The 22,150-nt window shown below is 43.5% G+C and overlaps 2 protein-coding genes and 1 long non-coding RNA gene across 3 annotated transcripts in view; 2 read left to right on the plus strand and 1 right to left on the minus strand.

Moving 5' to 3' along the window:
* The first annotated feature begins 797 nt into the window (after positions 1 to 797).
* Positions 798 to 22,150, plus strand: part of tlr18 (toll-like receptor 18) — a 28,302-nt gene continuing 6,949 nt past the window's right edge. Inside the window, 5 exon segments of the mRNA XM_065957939.1 lie at positions 798 to 951; positions 12,627 to 13,621; positions 14,591 to 15,550; positions 15,552 to 15,675; positions 16,481 to 16,918. Coding sequence (XP_065814011.1) covers positions 12,636 to 13,621; positions 14,591 to 15,550; positions 15,552 to 15,675; positions 16,481 to 16,918 — 2,508 coding nt within the window. The 5' untranslated portion in view covers positions 798 to 951; positions 12,627 to 12,635.
* On the minus strand, positions 17,259 to 20,012 carry LOC136179872 (uncharacterized). Its single transcript, XR_010666802.1, has 3 exons — positions 19,898 to 20,012; positions 19,658 to 19,809; positions 17,259 to 17,389 (listed from the first exon to the last, which is right to left on the minus strand). It is a non-coding gene; the product is annotated as an uncharacterized lncRNA (long non-coding RNA).
* Positions 21,131 to 22,150, plus strand: part of LOC110002605 (protein S100-A1) — a 2,233-nt gene continuing 1,213 nt past the window's right edge. Inside the window, exon 1 of the mRNA XM_020658239.2 lies at positions 21,131 to 21,276. Coding sequence (XP_020513895.2) covers positions 21,161 to 21,276 — 116 coding nt within the window. The 5' untranslated portion in view covers positions 21,131 to 21,160. The remainder of the gene's footprint in view (positions 21,277 to 22,150) is intronic.

The following is a 22,150-nucleotide window of genomic DNA, read 5'->3' on the forward strand; positions in this document are numbered from 1 at the left end:
TGAGCGGGAACAGCTATAGTGAACGCCCACTGGAATAAACCAGTTATCTCACCAGACCAGGGGGAGAGCATGGCAGGTCATGAAGATTTAAGGAAGTAACGATCATGGATCATGGATCATGGATCATGGATCATGGATCAGGATCATGCTGTCATGACTTTTCTCCTCATGCTGATGCTTAACCTGCGAGTGCCAATCAAAACAGGGAAACAGACAGAATGATATGTCTAAAAATCCGGGAATAAAATCAACCAGCAAGGCTCGAGTGAGAAACCCTGACGATGTCATTTTGAATCTGAATGACCTCGAGTGACCTCGCTGATCTCGTATGTTTGTTGTTTTTCAGTCAGGACAACCGAGTGTGAAATGAAACGAGTGCTGAGCGTCTGAGCCGGGGAAAAACTTCCTCTGACATTTTCCACATTCCTGAACAGCACACACACACACACACACAGAGAGGGAGAGAGTGAATCACACACACACACACACACACACACACACACACACACACACACACACAGAGGGAGAGAGTGAAAAACACACACACACACACACACACACACACACAGAGCGAGAGAGAGAGAGAGAGTGAAACACACACAGAGCGAGAGAGAGAGAGTGAAACACACACACACACACACACACACACACAGAGCGAGAGAGAGAGAGAGAGTGAAACACACACACACAGAGCGAGAGAGAGAGAGTGAAACACACACACACACACACACACACACACACAGAGCGAGAGAGAGAGAGAGAGAGTGAAACACACACAGAGCGAGAGAGAGAGAGTGAAACACACACACACACAGAGTTGCTACAGGCGGACTCGTTCTGTGTTGAGTCACTTCTCACGGAGCGTCAAACTCAGCAGCAGAGATTTAACCTGTTGTGAAAAGTGATGAAGACGATTTCGATCTGAGCGCCGAGCTCCAGGTGACATTTCAGGTGAGTTTAAAAAAAAAGACTTCTTTCCCTTCATGTCTGTTTGAGACGTTCTTATTTGTCCCATGATATAGAAATACATCTTGTCCAGTGTGTTGCGTTTAAATCTGTCGTAAAAATGAGCACTGCATGGTGCCATCATGAGCTGATCGTTTACATCTGTATCTGTCCGTGATGTCGTGGTTAAGGCGTTGAAATGTTCAAACTTTTTTTTACATATATGGCAATAAATCTGTGTTAATGTTTGATGAACAGAAACAAACGAGAAAACGAGAAAGAACGAGGTCACAGACGGACGCTGAGTTATGATTGTTCAGCAACAACGTAGAGCAAAGATATGAAAGCAGCACTTTGTCCTTATCAACCACAGAGAGATGACGCGATAGATCAGGTGTGTTTGAACCTCGCTCTATCTTTAAGTTCTCTGGTGATAAAGAGGCAGGTCGGCTCAAACCTAACCTGGGCTACTCCAGGCTAATGTTGGGGGCGTCTCAGAGCTTTCTGGGCCCCCATGAGAAGATCTCACATATTGGATTTAATGTTGTCAGTAGTTTCTCAGCAGGACCGAATCAACCCAGGAGGGAGAAGTCTAAAGTCAAGCGACACTGAAACATTAAAGCTGATTTAGACCCACTGTACAACACACACAAGATCCTTGAAGCGTCAATCGTGCAGAGCACACTGAGGCACGACGGCCAATCTCAGTCCGATGAATTTCTTATATTTCTTATGTTTGATATTTGGGACGCAAAACTGCACACAATTACGGTTCCTGTCACTCTTCAGCTGTTCTGTCCAAAAAAAGAAGAAAAAATGGCCCCCCAAAAAATAATTAATGAAAGAAAAATGTCGAATTCAAATGGGGGGGGATGACTTGAAAATGATGGATTTCATTTTGCTTGAAGCCAGTGGTTTGATCTCAAAAGACAAAAGATGCGAGACAATTGGACAGTGCCTGATGTGTTTCTGAATTGTAATCTGTCATCACAACTTCTGCACTTTATCTCTAAACCGATTTGCACATCGTAATTGTTGTTTTCTGTAAACTGATTGTTTGTAAAATGTTTCTTAATCATGTAAAGTTTATGATGACGAGTGCTGATGATGCCCTCTTGGCCAGGTCACCTTGGCGAAAGAGATCTTGATCTCAACAGGTTAAACCTGCTTCAATAAATAACCAAAAAATCAGTAAACCAAAACACAGCAGTGAAGGAATCATCGATCATCATTAATGAACCAATCACCTGAAGAGGCAAAGCAACGACAAACATCCTAGTTCAGGTTTCCTGTGTAGAAATACAGAGTTGTGCAACATGCTATTTTAATCACATGACAAACAATGCTTTGGCTGACACGTTTCCTTATGTTAGTGTGTGTGTGTGTGTGTGTGTGTGTGTGTGTGTGTGTGTGTGTGTGTGTGTGTGTGTGTGTGTGTGTGTGTGTGCGTGCGTGTGTGTGTGTTAGTGTGCGTGTATGTGTGTATGTGTGTGTGTGTGTATGTGTGTGCGTGTGTGTGTGTGTGTTTTTGGTGCAGAGGTGTAATCTTAGGCTCTTGTTACACTATAGGTTTATTGTTGGTCTTATAATGAGATTTGTTAATAATAATAATAATAATAAAAACAGTTTGAGCGTCACAGATGCCAACAGTTAGCAGTTTGTCCTGAGGAGTCGAGTGTCTGAAAAGATAACACTAGTGCCAGTTTGATTGAATTATTTCAGGCAGTTTGGGCAGTTTTTTAAAGTCAATGCTGTCCGCCGGATAACGTCTCTATATACTTTCCTCCAAACAGCCGTGAGGCACGGTTACTGAGCACGCTCTCAGTAGGATTAAACCCTTTTGAGAGGGTCACAAGCTGCAGGTTTTATTTAGAGTGAGCAGAAGCTGCAGCCGAGGCTCCAGAGATCTCTTTGGATTTGTTTGTAAACTGAAGAAACTGGGAATGTGCTGCAGTTTGGCTCTTTTGACCTTGTCAGAGTATTTTATATACAAAGTGTAGTCTCACCTCCACACTACGTTTCTATTTATGTAGTAAGATTATTTTAAAGGTTTGTGTTGAACTCAAAGATCATTTTCTTGTTGTTTCTAGAAGTGTGTGACAGCTCTTTTCTGTATCATTAGAGCATATGTTGGAGATGTCACACATTAGTTTCTGAAGCTCTTAGCCTCCTGTCTAACAGCTACAACTTGTTTTATTGGACCTCACTGCTGCATTCGATCACAGTTATTCATAGATTACAGCACTGGTTTGGTCCTTCTGGCACGGCTCTTTATTTATTAGCTCAAGTCCTACCTTCAGGGCAGAGATTATTTCGTATCAATTGGTAACCATTTGAGATGAGATGAGATGAGATTCAACTTTATTGTCATTACACATATACAAGTATAGAGTAACGAAATTAGGTTTGGCATCTCACCAGAAGTGCAAATAAGCAGAAAGTGCAATAGTCTGTGCTATGTACAGTAATTGAGTGCAAGTAATTCTGTGCTATGTACAGTAATTGCAAAATTTACAGATGTAGACAAAAAAAGTGAATTATTAGGTAAATCTGGATGGCTGGATTAGTGGGATGCAATAAATATAAATAAATGCTATAAATAAGTAATGCTACAAAATAAGTGTGTTCTTAGGATTATAATATACAGATTAAGATGCAGTGAGCATGCTATACTAATAATATACAGATTAAGATGCAGTGAGCATGCTATACTAATAATATACAGATTAAGATGCAGTGAGCATGCTATACTAATAATATACAGAATAAGATGCAGTGAGCATGCTATACTAATAATATACAGATTAAGATGCAGTGAGCATGTTATACTAGTTTACAGATAATATAAAGAATATGGACATAATATGAACATACTATAATACAATAATACAGATGGATGAGAGATGTGTGTGTGTGACCAGGAGGAGTGGTGGGGGGATGATGGGTGTGAGGTGATATGCAGGGGAAAGGGGGGGGTCAGCAGGGTGCGGAGAGAGACAGGGAGAGAGAGAGAGAGACAGAGTTCAGAGTTCGGGGGGTAGAGTTCAGTAGAGAAATAGCTCTGGGGAAAAAGCTGTTCCTCAGTCTGCTGGTTCTGGTCCGGAGGCTTCTGAAGCGCCTGCCGGATGGCAGGAGGGTAAACAGTCTGTGGGCAGGGTGGGAGGAGTCTTAGTCATTTGTCAAAGAGTCTCCCATCAGTTTGTGGGGTTCCACAAGGATCAGTTCTTGGACCTCTCTTATTTAGCCTATGTTGCCTTTAGCAGATATTTCACATGTATCACATCACATGTATGCTGATGACACACAATTATACATACAAGTGTCACCGAAATGAGTTTCCTCTGTAAGGTGGCCGAGCTCAGAGTAGAGTCACTGCTCCTCCTTCGCATCGAAAGGAGGTCTTCTGGACCCAGGGGTAGACCCAGGGTAGATGGAGGGGCTACATATCCCTTCTGGCCTAAGAACACCCCGGGATCCCCCAAGTGGAGCTGGAAAATGTTGCTGGGGAGAGGGAAGTCTGGGGCTACTTCCTTAAGCTGCTGCCACCACGACCCAGCCCCAGATAAGCAGTAAATGATGAATGGATGATGGATGAATGGAAGAGTCACGGGTGATTGCGGTCCAATGGACTCCCTGGGACTTTGTTGTCTTCAGTTCGTTAATTTGTTAGTTTTAAACATAACTGTCTAAAAAACATGTTTCACTTCAAATTGGATGTGCATGAGCAGCACAATGCAGCCAACACCTAAAACGATATACAACCACCTACCTAAATTTCGACCACAAAGCTGACGGGAGCAGGCGTGAGTGTGTGCTGACGTCACATTTACTATAAGTTGTTGACTCTTTTACAGCAACTTTCTGAAAGTGAAACCAAAGGCTAATTATTCCCTTTGGATCAGTTTCATTTGATGACTGATCCAGGAGGGTGTTGCTCAATTCTCTCTGAGCATGAGTGAGTTTCAGGCGAGGATTACATTCAGGGTGACAGGAAAAAATAGACTTGACATGAAGTGTGGGCTAGGCTGAAGTATTTTATTAAAAAAAAGGAAAGAAAGAAATCAGATGTTCAGGCTGGCTGTCACTAGGGCTGTCAATTCTTAAACAGAAATGTAAACATTAATTTGAACCAGGAGGGGAAAGTTCCAAATCAAACTGTAATGAGCCTCAGAGAGACCCCTCATATAACCACTCAGTTTCAGACAGGAAGTATGCTGGCTCTGTTCTGAGAGTACTGACTGGTTTACAGAGAGTAAAGTTTAAAATCGGCCTTGTGATAATACCCAAACATATCTCATTGCTTTTGGTTTAGTCTCACACATTAAACCAAAGGTATTTGGTAAGAGTTGGCTCGGTCAGTCTTTCCTTTGCAGTTTGATATTACAGACATTTGGCACATTCTTGGCTGCCCTCGTCACCCCGGTGTGTCTCATTAATTTATAACTCATTTACTGCAAATAGCAGAGGACAACGGAATAAAGTAGGAGTCACAAACACAGGAGGCATTGTTTTGTGCTGAACGATGTTTCATGTAGAGGTCAGAATGGACAACAGTGGTAGAAAGACATTTAAGGTTTGTGCAGAACCTATTAAACTTAATATTTTGAACCCCTGAAAGACAGTATCATCTCTTTTGTATCCCTTAAAGGAGATCTATTATCCTCACTTTCAGCATGAATGATGTCAGTCTGGGACACCTGTAGCTATGACCTCATAAACTTGTTTATTTGTCTGATACTGGCGTCAGTAAAATCCCCCTGAAGTAGCTTCAGTTCAGCTACTGTCTCTTTAAGAACCCCCCTCCCTGAGGGGCCCACTCTCCTCTGATTGGCCTGCTCGTTTTGCAGTCTTAGGGATATTTGAGTTGGAGAAAAAAACAATTAGTGGGGAAGACAGAGAAGTTCCCCTGCTGTTTCCTTAGCATAGTATTTTCTCACAGAGGATGATTCTACTTGTCAGAGCAGGAGAAGCCCCAGGTGAAATGAATAACATTAACCACGGCTCTGTTCCATTTAGAAGCAACAACACGCCGTCACCATGAGCCAGGCTGTGCAACGCTGAAGCCAAGGAATTTAAACCCACTAATGTCATCAGTTCAACCTGTTGCCAAATGTCCATGAAGAGAAAAGTCGACTGCTTTAATGACGAGTCATATTTTCCATTTGTCAGCGTCATGAGTCAGTGGGCTCTAAACTATTTGGAAACAGGTGTGACTAATAACTTCTCCTGCTGTGACCAATCAAAACATCAGCTGTGACTGTAACGTTTGACAGACTGCTACTCGTAATTCAATGTTTCTTTTAACAGCTGGGAGGATGTTTACCCGTCTCAGCCTTTTGCTTTTTTCCCCGTCACTTCCTTCCAAAGATCTGCTCTGTGCTTTCTCAAGCCTCACAGGAAAAAGTCATCAGTCAAATGTGATGTCATGCTCTCCTCTTCCTTTGTGATTGACAAAACAACATTGACGCATGTTGAAGTAACTCCGTTAGAAGTCACACTCGCAGCTGAATGAAGTCCCCTTCATCAAGGTGTAGGGTAGAAACACAGCGGCAGGCTTTGGGAAAAACTTCCCTCTCTCAGGTGGAAACAGGAACTGTGTTGGGGGAAAACGGCTTTTTTTTGTAGCTAATGCATTCTGTAAAAATATTTATGAAGCCTAGATTATTATTCTTCTTTAGTTATATTAGTGTAGACTTATAACAAAACTATTAGACTGAGCCTAAATTGTTGATTGTAATTTATAATTTAAGTTAATTTATTGTAATTTTTAGATCAGGGTGTCCTAAATTAATGCAAAGACAAGGATAATATTGTTGAACCTTAGAGCAGCAAAAAGTGTATTTTTTGTTGTTGAATTGAGATTTCACAAAGACATCAAAAGTAGAAAAATAAGAAATAAATATTAACAGCGAAAAGTTGTCTGCAACATGATTTAATATTCTTTTGTTTTTGCAACAGTCCCTGTAAATATAAAACACTTTACAATAAATAAACATATATTTGATCCTCAATACACATTTGAAGTTGTTAACGTCTGTATGACGATATTAAATGTCTATCTTAGTTGGAGCAGTGTTTATAGACACTTGCACGGAGCTCACAGGTTGCTTCATCCATGACACAATTGGCGTTACATATGTAACATACGTAATGTTTTGCAGGTCAACAGATGTTGTTTGGTTTGATTTTGCATCAAGTCATTAAAAGGACAAAAAAAAAAAAAAAAAAAGACAAAACACATTTTAAAAAGCTGAGAAGCACTGACTAAAGCAGAATATGGCATTCAAAGTGCAAAATCCAACAAGATCCGTTGATGTTAAACAGACAAATGAGCACAGCCACATGTGGAGGAGGAACACGGTGACCTGGGAGCAGCATATGAACACCGAGTGCCGTTAAACCAGAGTAAAGAACACATTAATGTGTCGGGGTATTGACTGCTGGGTAAATATCAGACGTAGTCATAGAGCTGTGGGCTGTGAGCTCTATGACTCTCTCTATGAGTATTTAAAACTGATCAACAATACCTCCCAGCAAAACACTGATCAGAAAAATACAAAATCTTGTGTTTCTGTGGTTCTCAAACTTTTTAGACTGCGTACCACCTCCAAAAATATTTGGCTCTCCAAGAACCACCATTACGTTAAAATATACTGTAGGCCAGGGGTCTCCAACAGGTAGCTCGGGCAGCCCACAGGCAGGTTTTCAGTAGCTCGCCGATAGGTTGACCGACTGTGTTAAAAATAAAAATAAAAATCTGACGACAGTAAATGCACCTCTTCCCACTATTCATATATTTGGCCCATAAAAACAAGTATGAAGTATTAATGTTTCCTTGGACATTGATGTGAATTTAAGATGATCGATATTGGCTTATTGCATCATTTTTTGAAAGTAGCTCTCAGATGAAAAAAGGTTGGAGACCCCTGCTGTAGGCCTATCAACTTAACAAAACTTCCTTTAAAAAAATCCCTCTCGACTCCTGCAGAGTATACAAAAGAGAGCAGAATCACATCAGCTTCAGAGCGAGGGAGAGAGAGAGGGAGAGAGGGAGAGAGAGGAGGAGAGAGAGAGAGGGAGAGAGAGAGAGAGAGGAGGAGAGAGAGAGAGGAGGAGAGAGAGAGGGAGAGAGAGAGAGAGAGAGGAGGAGAGAGAGGGAGAGAGAGGAGGAGAGAGAGAGGGAGAGAGAGAGGAGGAGAGAGGGAGAGAGAGGAGGAGAGAGAGAGGGAGAGAGAGAGAGAGAGAGAGAGAGAGGGAGAGAGAGAGAGGAGGAGAGAGGGAGAGAAAGGAGAGGGGGAGCTATATACTCTTGTAAATGCATCAAAACTGAAACTTCTCCTGGCTCCATTTTAAAAATGTAAATGTTCAGCTGCTTGCTGTTGATTCAGTACTGAACTCTCATAAACAACGTAATATCGAGTGGAACTTTTCGCAAGCATAAATTGAGCAGATTCAAGTTGTCGCCATCTCTTTGTTTATTGCAAACATTTAATGTAAGTGCACATTGTCCTTTTAAATAAACAAACTAAACTAAGTAGCACAGAGGCCTCGCATTGACTAGCTTCCGGTCAGATCAGTCGAATGAAGTGCAGCAACTGGACGCAAACTATAGTTTGCAGTGCAAACTCTGGAAAGCCGGGTTGACATGTGGGAACATAGGGCTGACCCCCAAGAGAGATAAGATAAAAGTATGAGTGCCGCTCGGTTGCAGGAACACACAATAAAAAAAGAAATGCACACTGATAATGACTTTACGCTTTATTGATAGCGAACAATGCTTTCCGCTTGTAGCTTCCTCATGCATATATAAAGACCACAGCCGTGTAAATTCACAGCGTATGCCCGGCGTTCATCGACCAATCGAGTGTTCCTGAACATATGATCAGTTTCTATTGATAAACACAAAAGGTTTAAGTATGTTTTCATTCTGTATGCTGTACTGCTGCATGTCTGTTTTCAGCTTCAGTCCCACTTTAACGTTTAGTGTCAAACACAAATAAACGCTTCATCACCTCTTCAGGTTCAGCTATGTGTGTCATGGCATTAGAGGAAAGGGAGTGTTCCCTGCAGTAAAACTGAACCATTTCCTCGAGTGTTGTCGAGTCCTTCATTCCACTGCAGCACCTGCGTGTTCACCTGCTCTGACGATTAAAAACACCGGATTTGTAACTATGACCAGAAAATAGATTTTCAACATGACAGGGATTAGTGAACTCTTGGCTTCAAAGAAAAAACAAATATTTTTCCTACCTTGCGTGCTACACGGGGAGTTTCCGAGACGTCGCTCCGGCTCAGTGCTGGCCGTGGGCCAAACGGCACGTGAGTAACACTGACCTACATCATGTTTAGTGTGTACACAAAGAGCCCATGTGGAGTTGTTTTAGACCGACCTCCATATCATAAAACCCTGTAAACATAATATAATAAATGTGTGTTATCAGTGATTGCAACATGCCTCCTCACAGAAGCGTCCCACAGTGATCCCGTCAGAGAACCCGATGCAGCGTTTCAGACCGCGGCCCCGTTCAGCACAGACGACTCTGCTAACGCCTCAGAACAGGAAGCTTTTTAAATAGTGGGAGCTGCTCGCTTATCAACCAACATCTTCTCTGGTATGCATCTCCATTCCTTTCGCAATGTTTCAGTTCACTCATTGATTTCAAAACAAGTCTTTTATTAACATCCCTGACTGGATTCACCTTCCACTAATTATCACACACACACACACTAACACACAAACACACACACGGATGATGTTAAGGTCAGTTCTGGCTTCAGGGATCAGCGAGCCTTCCTGCTCTGTTTGTTCACTCAGAGGGCCGAGGAGTGAGCTGCTGATTCAGTGGGGGCGTCATGTCCTGTTTTCTTGTGTCTGCAAAGCGTGTGATGGCGTTTACTGATCAATGCTGCGAGGTCGGGTGAGGGTGTTGGTAATGTAAGATGGACCCAGTTTGTGACAGTGAGCGTGTATAAGAGGATGGGCTGAATGATGCTTTGATACATCAGGAGGAGTAGGAGGAGGAGGCTCCTTTGGTGAGCGTCCTGTGTGTGTTGGTCAAGGCGGGTTAAAGCCAAACCATGAAGGTGGTTCCTGACCACGAATGCGGGTCAGGAACAGCTTTAGTTGACTTCTGGAGGAATTCTCCCGATCAACAGAGATAAGACTACAGAACGGATCCAGACTGGAATGTCTCCAGAGCGAGGTGACCCGTAGTTGAAGATTAGTTATGGGCCGTTTGATTCTCATTGAACCTGGACCAATCAGAGCTTTAGAGGTCAGAGTGGAAGTCCTGTACTGGTGTTTTTACATGTTGTGATCTTGATGATTAGCAGGAACAAACGCTTCTGGAGCTGCCGCAGTGCTCACTTTAGAGCGGCAGTAGCTCAGTCTGTAGGGACTTGGTTTGGGAGCTGGAGGATCACCGGTTCAAGTCCTGGTGTGGACCAAATATAGAAGTTGGTCTGGTAGTTGGAGAGGTGCCAGATCACCTCCTGAGCACTGCTGAGGTGCCCTTGAGCAAGGCACCAATCCCCCTTCCCACCATCAGCTCAGGAGCGCCCACTGTGGGCTGCGCTGTCACTCTGGCTTCTCTCCATTAGTGCATGTCCACAGGATCCTGTTTCTGCATGTGTGTGTATATTTCAGCCTGTTTGTGTTCATGACTTACAGAGTGTAAAAACTGAAATTTCCCCTTGCAGGGATCAATAAAAGTAAATCTTAATCTTAACCGGCAGGAGCAGGGTGTTCCCACTCGCTCCAGGTAAATTCTCCTGATTATATCCTGCTGCGTTCTCACATCATCTGTGAGCTACACAGCCTGAGCGTGACGTCACAGGAACATGGCCGCCATAGAAATATGGTCTGTAGAGGATTTCTTGAAGGTGTTTCCCTGTGCCTTTGGGGCTCTGTAGCTGGAGGGAATGGGGGAGGGGCGTGAGAAGGGTCCCCTGTGATCTGGCTACCTGAACCCTTTTCAAAGTGTCAGAGACAGCATGTCATCGATTCCCAAAGCTTCTGTTATCGCCCGCTTGGCTGAACGCCATCTCTTTACAACTCTGCTCATAGTTTATCTGAGTCAATATTATTGATGCTCCTTTAATCTGCAGTCAGTTTCCAGGAACAGCTGTCCACTGTTGACAAGATTAGATAGCCTAGGTGTGTTTCTGGTTTCTGGTGAAGAAACATCCCAGCTGCTTTTATTTTCACCCAGACAATGTTTAATACGCTAAGGAGGAAAGACGCCGGCTACTCTGCACACACAGGCTGACATTTATTAACCCAAAGAAGACGATCCTGACCTGACCTCTCCGCAGAAATATCAAAAGCAATCAAATCAAACCCGTGTTGGGGGAGCAGAAGACATTGCATACAGAATCACATTGGCTCACATGTCCCTGGATCATGAAATCAAACTCAGTATCCGAACAGCTCTCTGCTTTTGATCTGACTTCACCATAAGTATAACATTCGCACCTTTAATGCACTGCCTGTTATTTAATGTCTGTTTTTTTATCTTCTTTTTAAACATTGCTGTACATATATAAACAACACAACTTCAGAAGTTTCACTTTTTTATTTTATTTTTTATATTCAGGTCTAATTACAGATTTTTTTCCCTCAACTGTTTATAGTTTCTTGTTTAAATTGCACATATATTTTTATCCCTGCACGGGTTATGTACATTTCTTGTATAAGTCTATTTTTAATTGCACAGGTTTAAGTTTGATTCATCTAGGGGTATTCTCTAAGTCTTTTTTTCGGGTTAATATATATGTATGGGAGGGGGGCGTCGTGTTTTGTGGTTAATTTGTGACAAATGTTTCAAGTCATGTACGTCTTTGTAACCTGCTACTGGATGCTTTGAATTTCCCTCGGGATCAATAAAGTATCTATCTATCTATTCAGAAAATCTACAAACTAAACTGCCGCCTCCTTCCTGCCGCCTGAATCTCCTTTTTTGTGTTTTTGCAGCTGTCGTTAAGTTGTACCTTTCAGTTCTCATTCTTTATAAAAATGAAAATGTTATTGATCGCCTGCTCGGGTTTATTTTGATTGTTGGCATGATGACCTATGATAAACTGAGCTCGCTGTTTGTCTAACGGGGTCTATAAAGCTGGACGGCTCCTCCACATGAGGCCACACACACTGTGCAGGCTAAATGATAATCTTGAGCATCACTGGAGTTTAAAGGTGTGGAAGCTGCTGAATGTTTGGCAGCACTGTGAATCCAAGACAAATCTCACCAAGGGGACAATGAAGTGAATCATATATGTGTCCCTAGTCTATCTACAATCCCCCCAATGATGAGAAAAGTCCATCCTCTCCGTCTTCCGCCTGCTGCACTTTTCAGAAAATGTTTGCTCAAACAGGTCGTTTGGAGATTTTCCCTTTGTGACATCACAAAGGGCAGTAACCCATCCCCCAGGTGGGTGACACTCCCACAGCTAGGTGTTTGTTCTGCCCTCTGAGTCTGCCTTCTCACCGTAAAGAATAGGACATGGAGCGAGAAAGCCTGAGTACACAAATACAGGAATCAAAACTCACAGGTCATTGAGGGGTCAGTTAGGCCAATATCAAGAAATTAGATTTTTATCTGGTGAATATGGCTTTCATTAAGTATTTGATTAAAGATTTGAATTAATTTTAACCTTTGACCTTTCCTTGTCTCTCTGTTATACAGTTTGCCACAATGATTTGGAAATGGATCTATCTTACCGCCCTCCTTCCTGGAGCACTCACATCCCCGACTCCACCCTCACGCCCTAACACCACCGCCGTGGAAGGACCCTGTCGCATCTACAACTCCGGCCGCTCTGCAGACTGTCTGGGTCGACAGCTGGAAAGTGTCCCGTGGACACAATTTCCACCCACGCTGGAAGAGATCGACCTCTCCTCCAATAAGCTCCAAGCTATCCTCGCCAACGACTTCCTCCGCCTCCCTCGGCTTCGTGTCCTCCTGCTGAAGTTTAATAACATTTCCCACATCGACAGTGAAGCCTTTAAAAACAACAAGCTGCTGGAGCATCTTGACATCTTTAATAACTCCCTGCGGGAAATCCCTGCCACCGCCCTGACTCCGCTTCTAAATCTGAAACAGCTCATGATGTCGAATAACCTTTATGAACACGCCACTCTGGATGAGAGCTTCTCCAAATTGGTCCATCTCAAAGTTTTGTCGATGGGCGGCCCTTTGGTGATGGGTCTAAAGAAAGCCGATTTCCAGCCCCTGAAAAACATGCGTTTGCACGGCTTTGCAATCAAATGCTCCTCTAACCTGAGTTACTACGAGCCCGGGAGTTTAGAGGTCGTCCAGACGATGCAGATGGGTTTCGACATGGCCTTAGATCAACGGTCCGTCGCTCTGCATCACATGCTGCGTGACCTCGCCAACAAGACCTTCAGCGTCATCCAGTTCCGAAACCTGTTTGAGTTCACGTACTACATGGGAACGGACGACATTTTCCAGGGTTTAAGATACGTCACGGCCCAGCAGCTCGTCTTCCACAGAGGGAAATTCAATGAGAATCTCCTTCGTATGGCGTTGATGAACCTAGAAGTCGCACCCATCAGAAATCTGAGACTTCAGTACATCGACTTCGCCCGCTCACCCACGTTCATCGATAACGGAGGAGACTCCAGTATCACGGATCTAGCTCTGGATGAGCTGGATCTTTGGTGAGTAGCTTCTCATTTTAGGGAAAGTTTTAGGGAAATACAGTACCTTAGGGGATGTTTGATTCGTCTCTCAACCGGAAGGTCCAGGCTCCTTCAGCAACATGTCTGATGTGTCTTTGGGCAAGACACTTAAAGGCAGAATATGCATTTTTTTGATCCAGCAGGTGTCGCCCTTGAGCACCAGCATGAAACCAAAACAACTTGCGCTGCATTGATGTGTTAGCATGCTAATGCTAGGGACGTTTCTTCACACTGCATGTAAATTTACCCGAAATGAGCGTGATATAGAAACGCAGATAAGCAGTGAGTACAGTGTTATTCTTCTTCTTTTATCTAGTCCCTCAATTAAACAACTTTTATATGTGATGGGATGAGCCGGCCGGCCAGCCGGCCTTCCCAACGATGTAAACAAACTGAAGATAGGACTCGGAAAACTGAAGGACTCAATGGGGTGTTACACCCATTGTAGACAGTCATGACTCACAGAGTTATTTTCAGAGGATATACTTGATTTCTATTAGGCTACATTTATGTGTGAAAAATCACATATTCAGCCTCCCTGAAGTTGCTCCCTTTGCTTCATCGGCAGTGTATGATCCTTACTCAGCAGCCTCTACCATCAGGGTGTGAATGTGTCGGTGTGACCTGCGGTGTTTCAAAGTAGTAGTTTTGCTATTTAGGCGACTTCATTAAACGTGCAGCTAAAGAAGATCCGTCTTAAAATTAATAACCGCCTCAAATTACTGAGACGCAGACTCACTATCGGAGGAGCGCTGCGTTTGCTGAAATATGGATGCTAATTGGCCCTCAGATATTTATTTTGGAAAGTACAGACATGGTTGATTCACAGACATCCTCCGCCATGATCACAAATGATCAGAGGTCCCAGGTTTTACTGATCCTGCGCAATTAGAGCTTTCCCACATTTAACTCCCTTGATCTTTAAAATGTCATCTCTTTTTCTTGTAGGTATATCAGCAACCCGGATGTGCTGCGCTTCGACTGGCGCTTCACCTGGTTCAACAAAATCAAGCACCTGTCTATTCAGTATGTGAACTTCAACTCGGTTCCATGCGACGCCTGGGCGGAGATGGCGGCTGTTGAGATTATGGACATCTCCAACAATCGACTACAGGACGACTACATCTTTAACCAACGCTGTCAATACAAGGGCGCCATGCTGAACCTGCACACGTTCACGCTGAGCACCAACGACCTGACCAGCTTAAGAGACCTGTCGTTTCTAACGAGGGAGTTCCAGAAGCTGCAGGAGTTGGACGTTAGCAACAACAGACTGGGAGCTGCTGGAAAAAGTCGAGACTGCGTCTGGCAGAAGAGTATAACTCGGTTCATCGCTCACCACAACCGGTTTGAAAGTGAGTCCCTGCGTTGTCTGCCCACCACGGTGCAATACTTGGACCTGTCCCACTGCGACCTGGACCAGCTGGACGTAACGTACTTTGAGAAAGCCAACAGCCTGAAAGAGCTGCTCCTTAGTGGGAACAAAATCAAGTTCATCCCCTTTCAGTGGGGAAGTCCATCGCTGCAGTCGCTAGCTTTGGACGGGAACTCGTTTGGTGTCATCAGCAAAGCGTCCTTCAGGGACATGCCCCGACTGTCTCGCCTGAGAGCGGGGAACAACCCTTTCCATTGCACCTGTGAGCTTCACGCCTTTGTCGAGGACACGACATCCAAAGGAAAGATCAACCTCACAGACTGGCCAGAGAACTACAAGTGCTACCACCCGGAGGCCTTCCTAAACACGGTCGTTTCCAAATACCTACCAGGTCGAGTGGCGTGCGACATCAGACTTGTGATCATCATCTGCGTTGCCACCACAATGCTGGTGATCTTCATACTGATGCTTATGTGCTACATGTTTGACCTGCCGTGGTACACCAAAGCGACCTTTCAGATCATCAGGGCCAAATCAGCTCTTACCCTGTTTGGAGAGTGACAAGAACCCCTACCGCCTTTGTATTCATGAGCGGGACTTCATGCCAGGAAGGTGGATCATTGATAACATCATTGACAACATTGAAAGCAGCCGGAAGGTAAAAAGACTTGCACATGCCAGCATGTTGTCACACTGGCACACTCATTACACTATCTAAGACTTGTAACAAAGTAACAAAACCCTAAAGTTATGTTTGAGAGGAAACAGTCAGATGGAAACCTGCTAGCTCACTCTGACAGGAAGCTTTTGAGGAACTCAGTGTTGGATCAGCTGATGTGTTGGGCAAGGAAGGTTTCCCCCGGGGGATATTCAGTCTTACAGCTGCTCTTACACACAACATAGCAGCAGAAATATTGTGATATACAATCCAAATAAATACACTACAGGGGCACCGGTCAAGCTGAACAGAATAGAATGACCTGGACAGGAAGACAGACAAGGAAACACACAGAGCATCCGGTCAGTTTCAAAATGAAACACAACATACAGACTCCTGATCGTATTTTCAATCACTTTATCAATATGACGTAAAAAAACAGGAACGAGTGAAGAACCAATCATCCTCAGAAAGATAAAGCTACATGTTAGCAAGGTTTTCTCTTTATTCCCGGGTGATCTTGTAGTTCTCTTGTGATCATGTAGTTCTCCTGTGATCTTGTAGCACGCTTTAGTTAATAAAAATTATATCACTGTTTTTCCTATCATGGAGAATAAAGATCTGAAGAGTCATTTACAGTTTTGCACGAATAATATGTCCATGCTGGTTTGGTCCAATCACATCTTTTGATCAAACATCCTTGGAGTTTGTCTGTTAGTTGTTTTCTGTCCTTTTGGACATACATAATCCATGTAGCTCCTCATATTAAACATGTTATCCTGTGTCTTTCTCTCTCTGTCCTCAGGTGATATTTGTCCTCTCTCGGCACTTCGTCAACAGCGAGTGGTGCAACTACGAGCTGTACTTTGCTCAGCAGAGGGCGATGGGAAAGACCTTCAACGATGTCATATTGGTGGTGAAGGAGCCCCTCGACCCCAGCTCCCTGCCCAGCAAATACTGCAAGCTGAAGAAGATGCTGAGCACCAAGACATACCTGGAGTGGCCCCAGCAAGTCAGCCAGCAGCCGTTTTTCTGGGCGCAGTTGAAGAGCGTTTTGGGAAAGCCAACGGTGACGAGAGAGGGGAGACATAGCGTTAGAAGCATAGCCTCGTCTGTGATTGGCTCTGAAGTGGTGGACAGGAAGGCAGAAGAAGCTCAGCTTAATGCAGAACCAAAAAACAAGATTAATAAAATGAATAACTATGAGCTCTCCAATCAGACACACATCCCTGCTGTGGCATTCTGACCAAAAGGTTAAAAAGTTCGGATTGTAGGACTTACATTCCTTCAGAATTGTCTCAAACTCAGGTAACCTTTTGTGTGCGAGTTATGTCAAGCTGGGAGCAAACGCCAACGTCTCATTATGATGACAGACAACAACCCAATCCCGCTCCGCCCCGTGGCATTCTGTCATGTTATCCCTGAGCAGCCGGCCTGATGCCCTCTGCTCCGCTCTCCCTCTGAGTGTGCTCGGGCCGGGCGCCCTGCTGACAGGCGCTGACAGGCCAAAAAAAAAAAAAGAAAGCTTGACAGCTCAAACGAGATCTCCCCGTGTGGCTCTCCGGATAACAAGAGAGGTGCCAGGCGGAAGTGATGACAGGAGGCGCATTGTGATCGCACACGGCTCGGTTACAGACTCAGCCCTCTGAGGTATGAGATCATGAAAGTTCAAACTCTCCTGTTCCTGTTACACCTAACGATGTGCATGGCCCACCTTGGAGAAAATGATTGGGTGACACAAAGAAGAAGAAAGCCCAAGTTAACAAAACACAAATACAGATGAAGTCTATAACATTTTAAGATTGAGCCGTGCAGAGGGACAGAGAGGACATCTTTGTTGTTTTAAGATTGTATTCTTGTGCAGCTTAGCTCAGAGGTAGCTCTGTTATTTTTTTGTCTGGATGAATTAAACTTAAATATGTTCAACCAGCTCCTTTAAAACCTTCAGGGAATTTTTTATACAGAACTCACCTGATACCAAGGGGGGGGAGATAAAAAAGGTCAAACAGGGACTTCTTCTCCTCGTACTCTTATTCATTTGTTTGAATGTGAGGCCTTTTGCAGAGTCTGTATCGGCCAGCAGTGGGCACCCTCTAACTTTTTATATTCAGGCTGTTTGTCCTGACCACCCCGCAGAGAGACGGTTGAAGCTCTCTGACACCAAAGTGATCTGGATGTTTTATATTCATGTGATGTTATCAGCCTGTAGCTGCATGTTTTTACATTTATATTGATCAGTATATTTTTTTAAGGCGTGCTGCTGCTGTTTTTTAGCCTCTTGCTTTTTTATTCTTCCCCTATATTTATTCTTCTTGCACCAAAACACCCAAACTGATTCTTTGTAAGTGTGAACCGACTTCATAATAAACCTGCTTCTGAAATGTGAAATGTAGTGAATGCATTTTGTGAATTAAAGTTATGCTGTTCCCGGGATTCCTGGAGCCGAACCCAGCAAGGGAAGCACCAAGCATCTTCTCTATTGTGATTGTGGATTCTTTTGGTCTTGGGAGAAACACTGGGACTGGTCACATCTCCCACTGCGGGCCTTGCAACTCTAATCACCCGCAATCCAAAGCCAAAGGGGGGAGGTTGCAGCGGAGCTCAGTTAGCTCTGCGGCTAGCTCCATGCATCCCTGTGTTATCTGGCCCGCCCCCAGCTGTCTCATCTCCCGTGTGTGAGTCCAGGCCAGACTAGCTTAAGTTGCTCTTCATCATCAAACTTATCAAACTTTGCCTCCCAATTCGTTCCCTCACTCTCTCCCATTAATAAGAAACTGTTACAATGAGCGCCCCCTACAGGCCTGGAGCACCTTTGCTGAACACTGATTTGAAGAGTTTGTCTATATTTACGTTCTCTGAATATTTATTTTTTTATATCTTACATTGTTTATGTATTTGTCCGGGTGTGTGATGTTGTTTTGGCATTCTGCAGCACGTTTCAGTCATTTTTAATTCTTAACGTTTCTGAAGTTGCTCAGTTTTTCTACTGAAAGTCCTATCAGTCATTGCAGGTCTGTGGCCCTCGTCAGCCAGCGAAGTAAGACCATGGAAATCACTCAACTGAGATTTTCAGAAATAAAAAAAAACAGAACGCAGTGTTTATTAAATACATTTCTGCTTTATTGTGGAAAGCATAAAAGCCACTAAATGATCGCATAAGTGCTGTGATGTTTGCTTCTCTGCATTGTTCCATTATGAAGTTATTTGCTTTGGAGGAACGAGGCCTGAAGTTTAATTTTTAACAAGAGTCATGCAAATGTCTTCAAACTGCTCATACTGGAGATAGTGATGTAAATCAACCCTGGGTTTGCATTCACTGAACAGAGCACTTTAGACCGCTGGCCTGTGCTTACTTTGCGCTGCAAGTAGATTGTTTCAAGCACAATCACTCCCTTAATTGCAAATGATGCTGCAGGAAAGCATTAGTCACACAGTAAGTGGAAGTTAAGCCTATAGTGAAATGAGCACAGGAAGAAACTCTGCAATGAAAAATAAAGAAAATGTTTCATCCAGCTTCATGAATATGTTTCTGCAGTGTTAAAGGAAAATGTCACTCAGGGATCCAGAAACTTCAGACCTCTAGTTTTTGGCAAACTGCTTTAGCTGAGCGCAGAGGGGGAAAAAATCAGTTATTTAAAACAAATGAAGGGTCTATGGATCATGAGACAGCCAGAGGCGCTTCTTTATACACTGAATGAAATATAATGTATCTGCACTGTTTAAAAATGCAAAACCCTGCAGTTCATTGAGTGTCCACTAGAGGCTGGCTGCAGAAGCACAGGAAGTCACATACACACCCATTCTAAAAAGCCTGTTTTTACAGCAGAGATTAACATGTTTACAGCCTGGTTCAAAAAACCAAACCGGTCTGATTAGCTCATGTCTCGATCGACACACACTGTACACTGTGATTGTTTTGATGACTCATCCGTTTTGATTTGATGAAGGATAAGAGTTATCCACAATAAGGCGTGTAGCTGACCTTATTGACAGGTGGGCGCCGTGTAACGGTTTGTCAGGAGGCTTAAATCCCGCCTCAGCTCCAGCTCTCAGCCTGTCGTTAGGTTGACTGAAGGTAAGGTTGAGACAGCATTTCCAGCATGGAGACCGCCATCGATAGGACTCCAGCGCCCCCTGCAGGAACAGACGGGTGACGTCACCGAGTCTTCAAACATTCATCTTTACATTCTGTGATATCTGCAGGTTGAGTATATATACCCACCTTGTGACCCCTGATGACCCTGGGATCGTCTGTTATCCAGTGCCATTGGAGGATCTGTTCCTGCAGAATCTTCTCTCTTCTCATGAAGCCACAACGATCGAGTGCCAGATCCGAGGGTCCTCCTGGATTCATAGAACCATAATTACATACGTAACCCCGTTTATGTCATCCCTCTTGACTGCCAGATGTGATGCTCTTAACACTGGATGACCTATATCAACATGTTCACATTCATCCCCAAATACAAATGCACAGTATGGTGGAAAATATGATTTAAGATGTTAATTGTTGCACAGTTTTAGATGTTTAAATGGGGAATAGTTTTCTTCAAGTTGAGCCTTTAATCTGAACACTCATATAGCTGGAGGTCTGCAGCTGATCCAGAACGCTGCTGCTAGAGTCCTCACCAAAACCAAGAAAATGGATCACATCAGTCCAGTTCTGAGGTCTTTACACTGGCTCCCAGTCTGTCAGAGAATAGATTTTAAAATCTTGCTGCTGGTTTATAAAGCGCTGAATGGTTTAAGGCCAAAATACATTAGTGACCTCCTGATTAATTACGAACCATCCACACCGCTTAGGTCGTCTGGGACAGGTCTGCTCTCTGTCCCCAGAGTCAGAACCAAACACGGAGAAGCAGCGTTCAGTTTCTATGCTCCTTATATCTGGAACAAACTCCCAGAAAACTGCAGGTCTGCTGAAACTCTCAGCTCTTTTAAATTGAGGCTGAAGACACACCTGTTTACAGCTGCCTTTCATTAAACAGCTTTAATAAGATTTAAACTTTCACTCTGCACTGTAATTATTATTACTTTTAGATTCAGATTTAATAATTTCAGTGAATTTTAAATTTTCTATTTTAATGTATATTTTCTTTCCTCTGTCATGATGCCTTTTGATGTCTTGTGTGAAGCACTTTGAATTGCCTTGTTGTTGAAATGTGCTACAGAAATAAACTTGCCTTGCCTTGCATAAAGAAACCAACAGGTGTCTCCTCCTCCCTCTCTCTCTTTCTCTGCATGTTCCAATAATGCACGACATTAACTCTTTATCTTCCTTGGAGTTTTACATGCTTTACAGTCACTCTTATATGGGCACAGCTCATGGTCTTGTGTGGATAGGGTCAAGAGTTCACAGGAAAACTGGGGCAGACTGTGTGCTGTGTAGGAGCCATAAAACGGCTGCTGTTGCCTTACATGGCCTGAAGTCTCACCTCCGCTTCCAGGTAAGTGCAGCAGGTGACGCAGCTACTGCTTGTTTGGGATGCACTCTGAGATTGTCATCTGTTTGCACAAAGGTGAGAGGAGCCGATATAACGTAGGAGCTGAGAGTGGCGGTCACCTCCATCACTCCAGCACCTTTCAGCAGCGAGAGTTCAGGTGAGTCCCTGCAGTCCGGCTTCAATTATTGTAATGTTTAAGTGACAGGCATCCTAAAAGTTCACGCTCGACCTTCTTCCACAGTTAGCTAACTCAAGCTTTGCAGTCGACACTGAGAGAGGCGTTTAATGAGCTCCCTGGTTGCAGCGGGAGTTCAGATTATAGCAGCCGTTATCAAGACTAACCTGGTGAATGTCTAAGAAGTGAAGAGGTCAAAAACGCTCCAGCAGCACTTGTAGTATGAAGATCAACTTAATTAACTTTATTAGACTGACGTGCTTCAGCGTGTGGCCTTCATCGGGGTCGACCCTCATCTTCATACTCCCCGAGCTGCTGGAGACGTTTGACCTGTTTGAACCGCCCGCTCTTCATGCGCCGTGGTAGAAAAACCCGACTCTGCTTCTTGAATGTCTAAGAATTTAAATGTTTATACAGACTCTCAGCTCTTTTAAATCGAGGTTGAAGACACACCTGTTTACAGCTGCCTTTAATTAAACAATTTTAGTATGATTTTAAACTCTCACTCTCACTCTGCACTGTAACTTTTAACTCTTTTTATATTTTTACTTCAATTAATTTAATTTGAATTATTTTTATTTGAATATATTTTCAGATTTAATAATTTCAGTGATTTTTACATTTTCTATTTTAATGTTTCTTTTCTTTCCTCTGTCATGATGCCTTTTGATGTCTTGTGTGAAGCACTTTGAATTGCCTTGTTGTTGAAATGTGCTATAGAAATAAACTTGCCTTGTCTTGCTTTATATCTACTTAAGTTTTTTGTGAATAAAATGATGCTTCTAGAAGTTCTCTCTCTCTCTCTCTCTTGCGTTCTGGATATTTCCTCTCGCTCAGCTGTGTAAAAGAAAGTCCA

The sequence above is a fragment of the Labrus bergylta genome, chromosome 8, assembly GCF_963930695.1.
Source record: "Labrus bergylta chromosome 8, fLabBer1.1, whole genome shotgun sequence".
In the NCBI taxonomy this organism is placed as follows: Eukaryota; Metazoa; Chordata; class Actinopteri; order Labriformes; family Labridae; genus Labrus; species Labrus bergylta.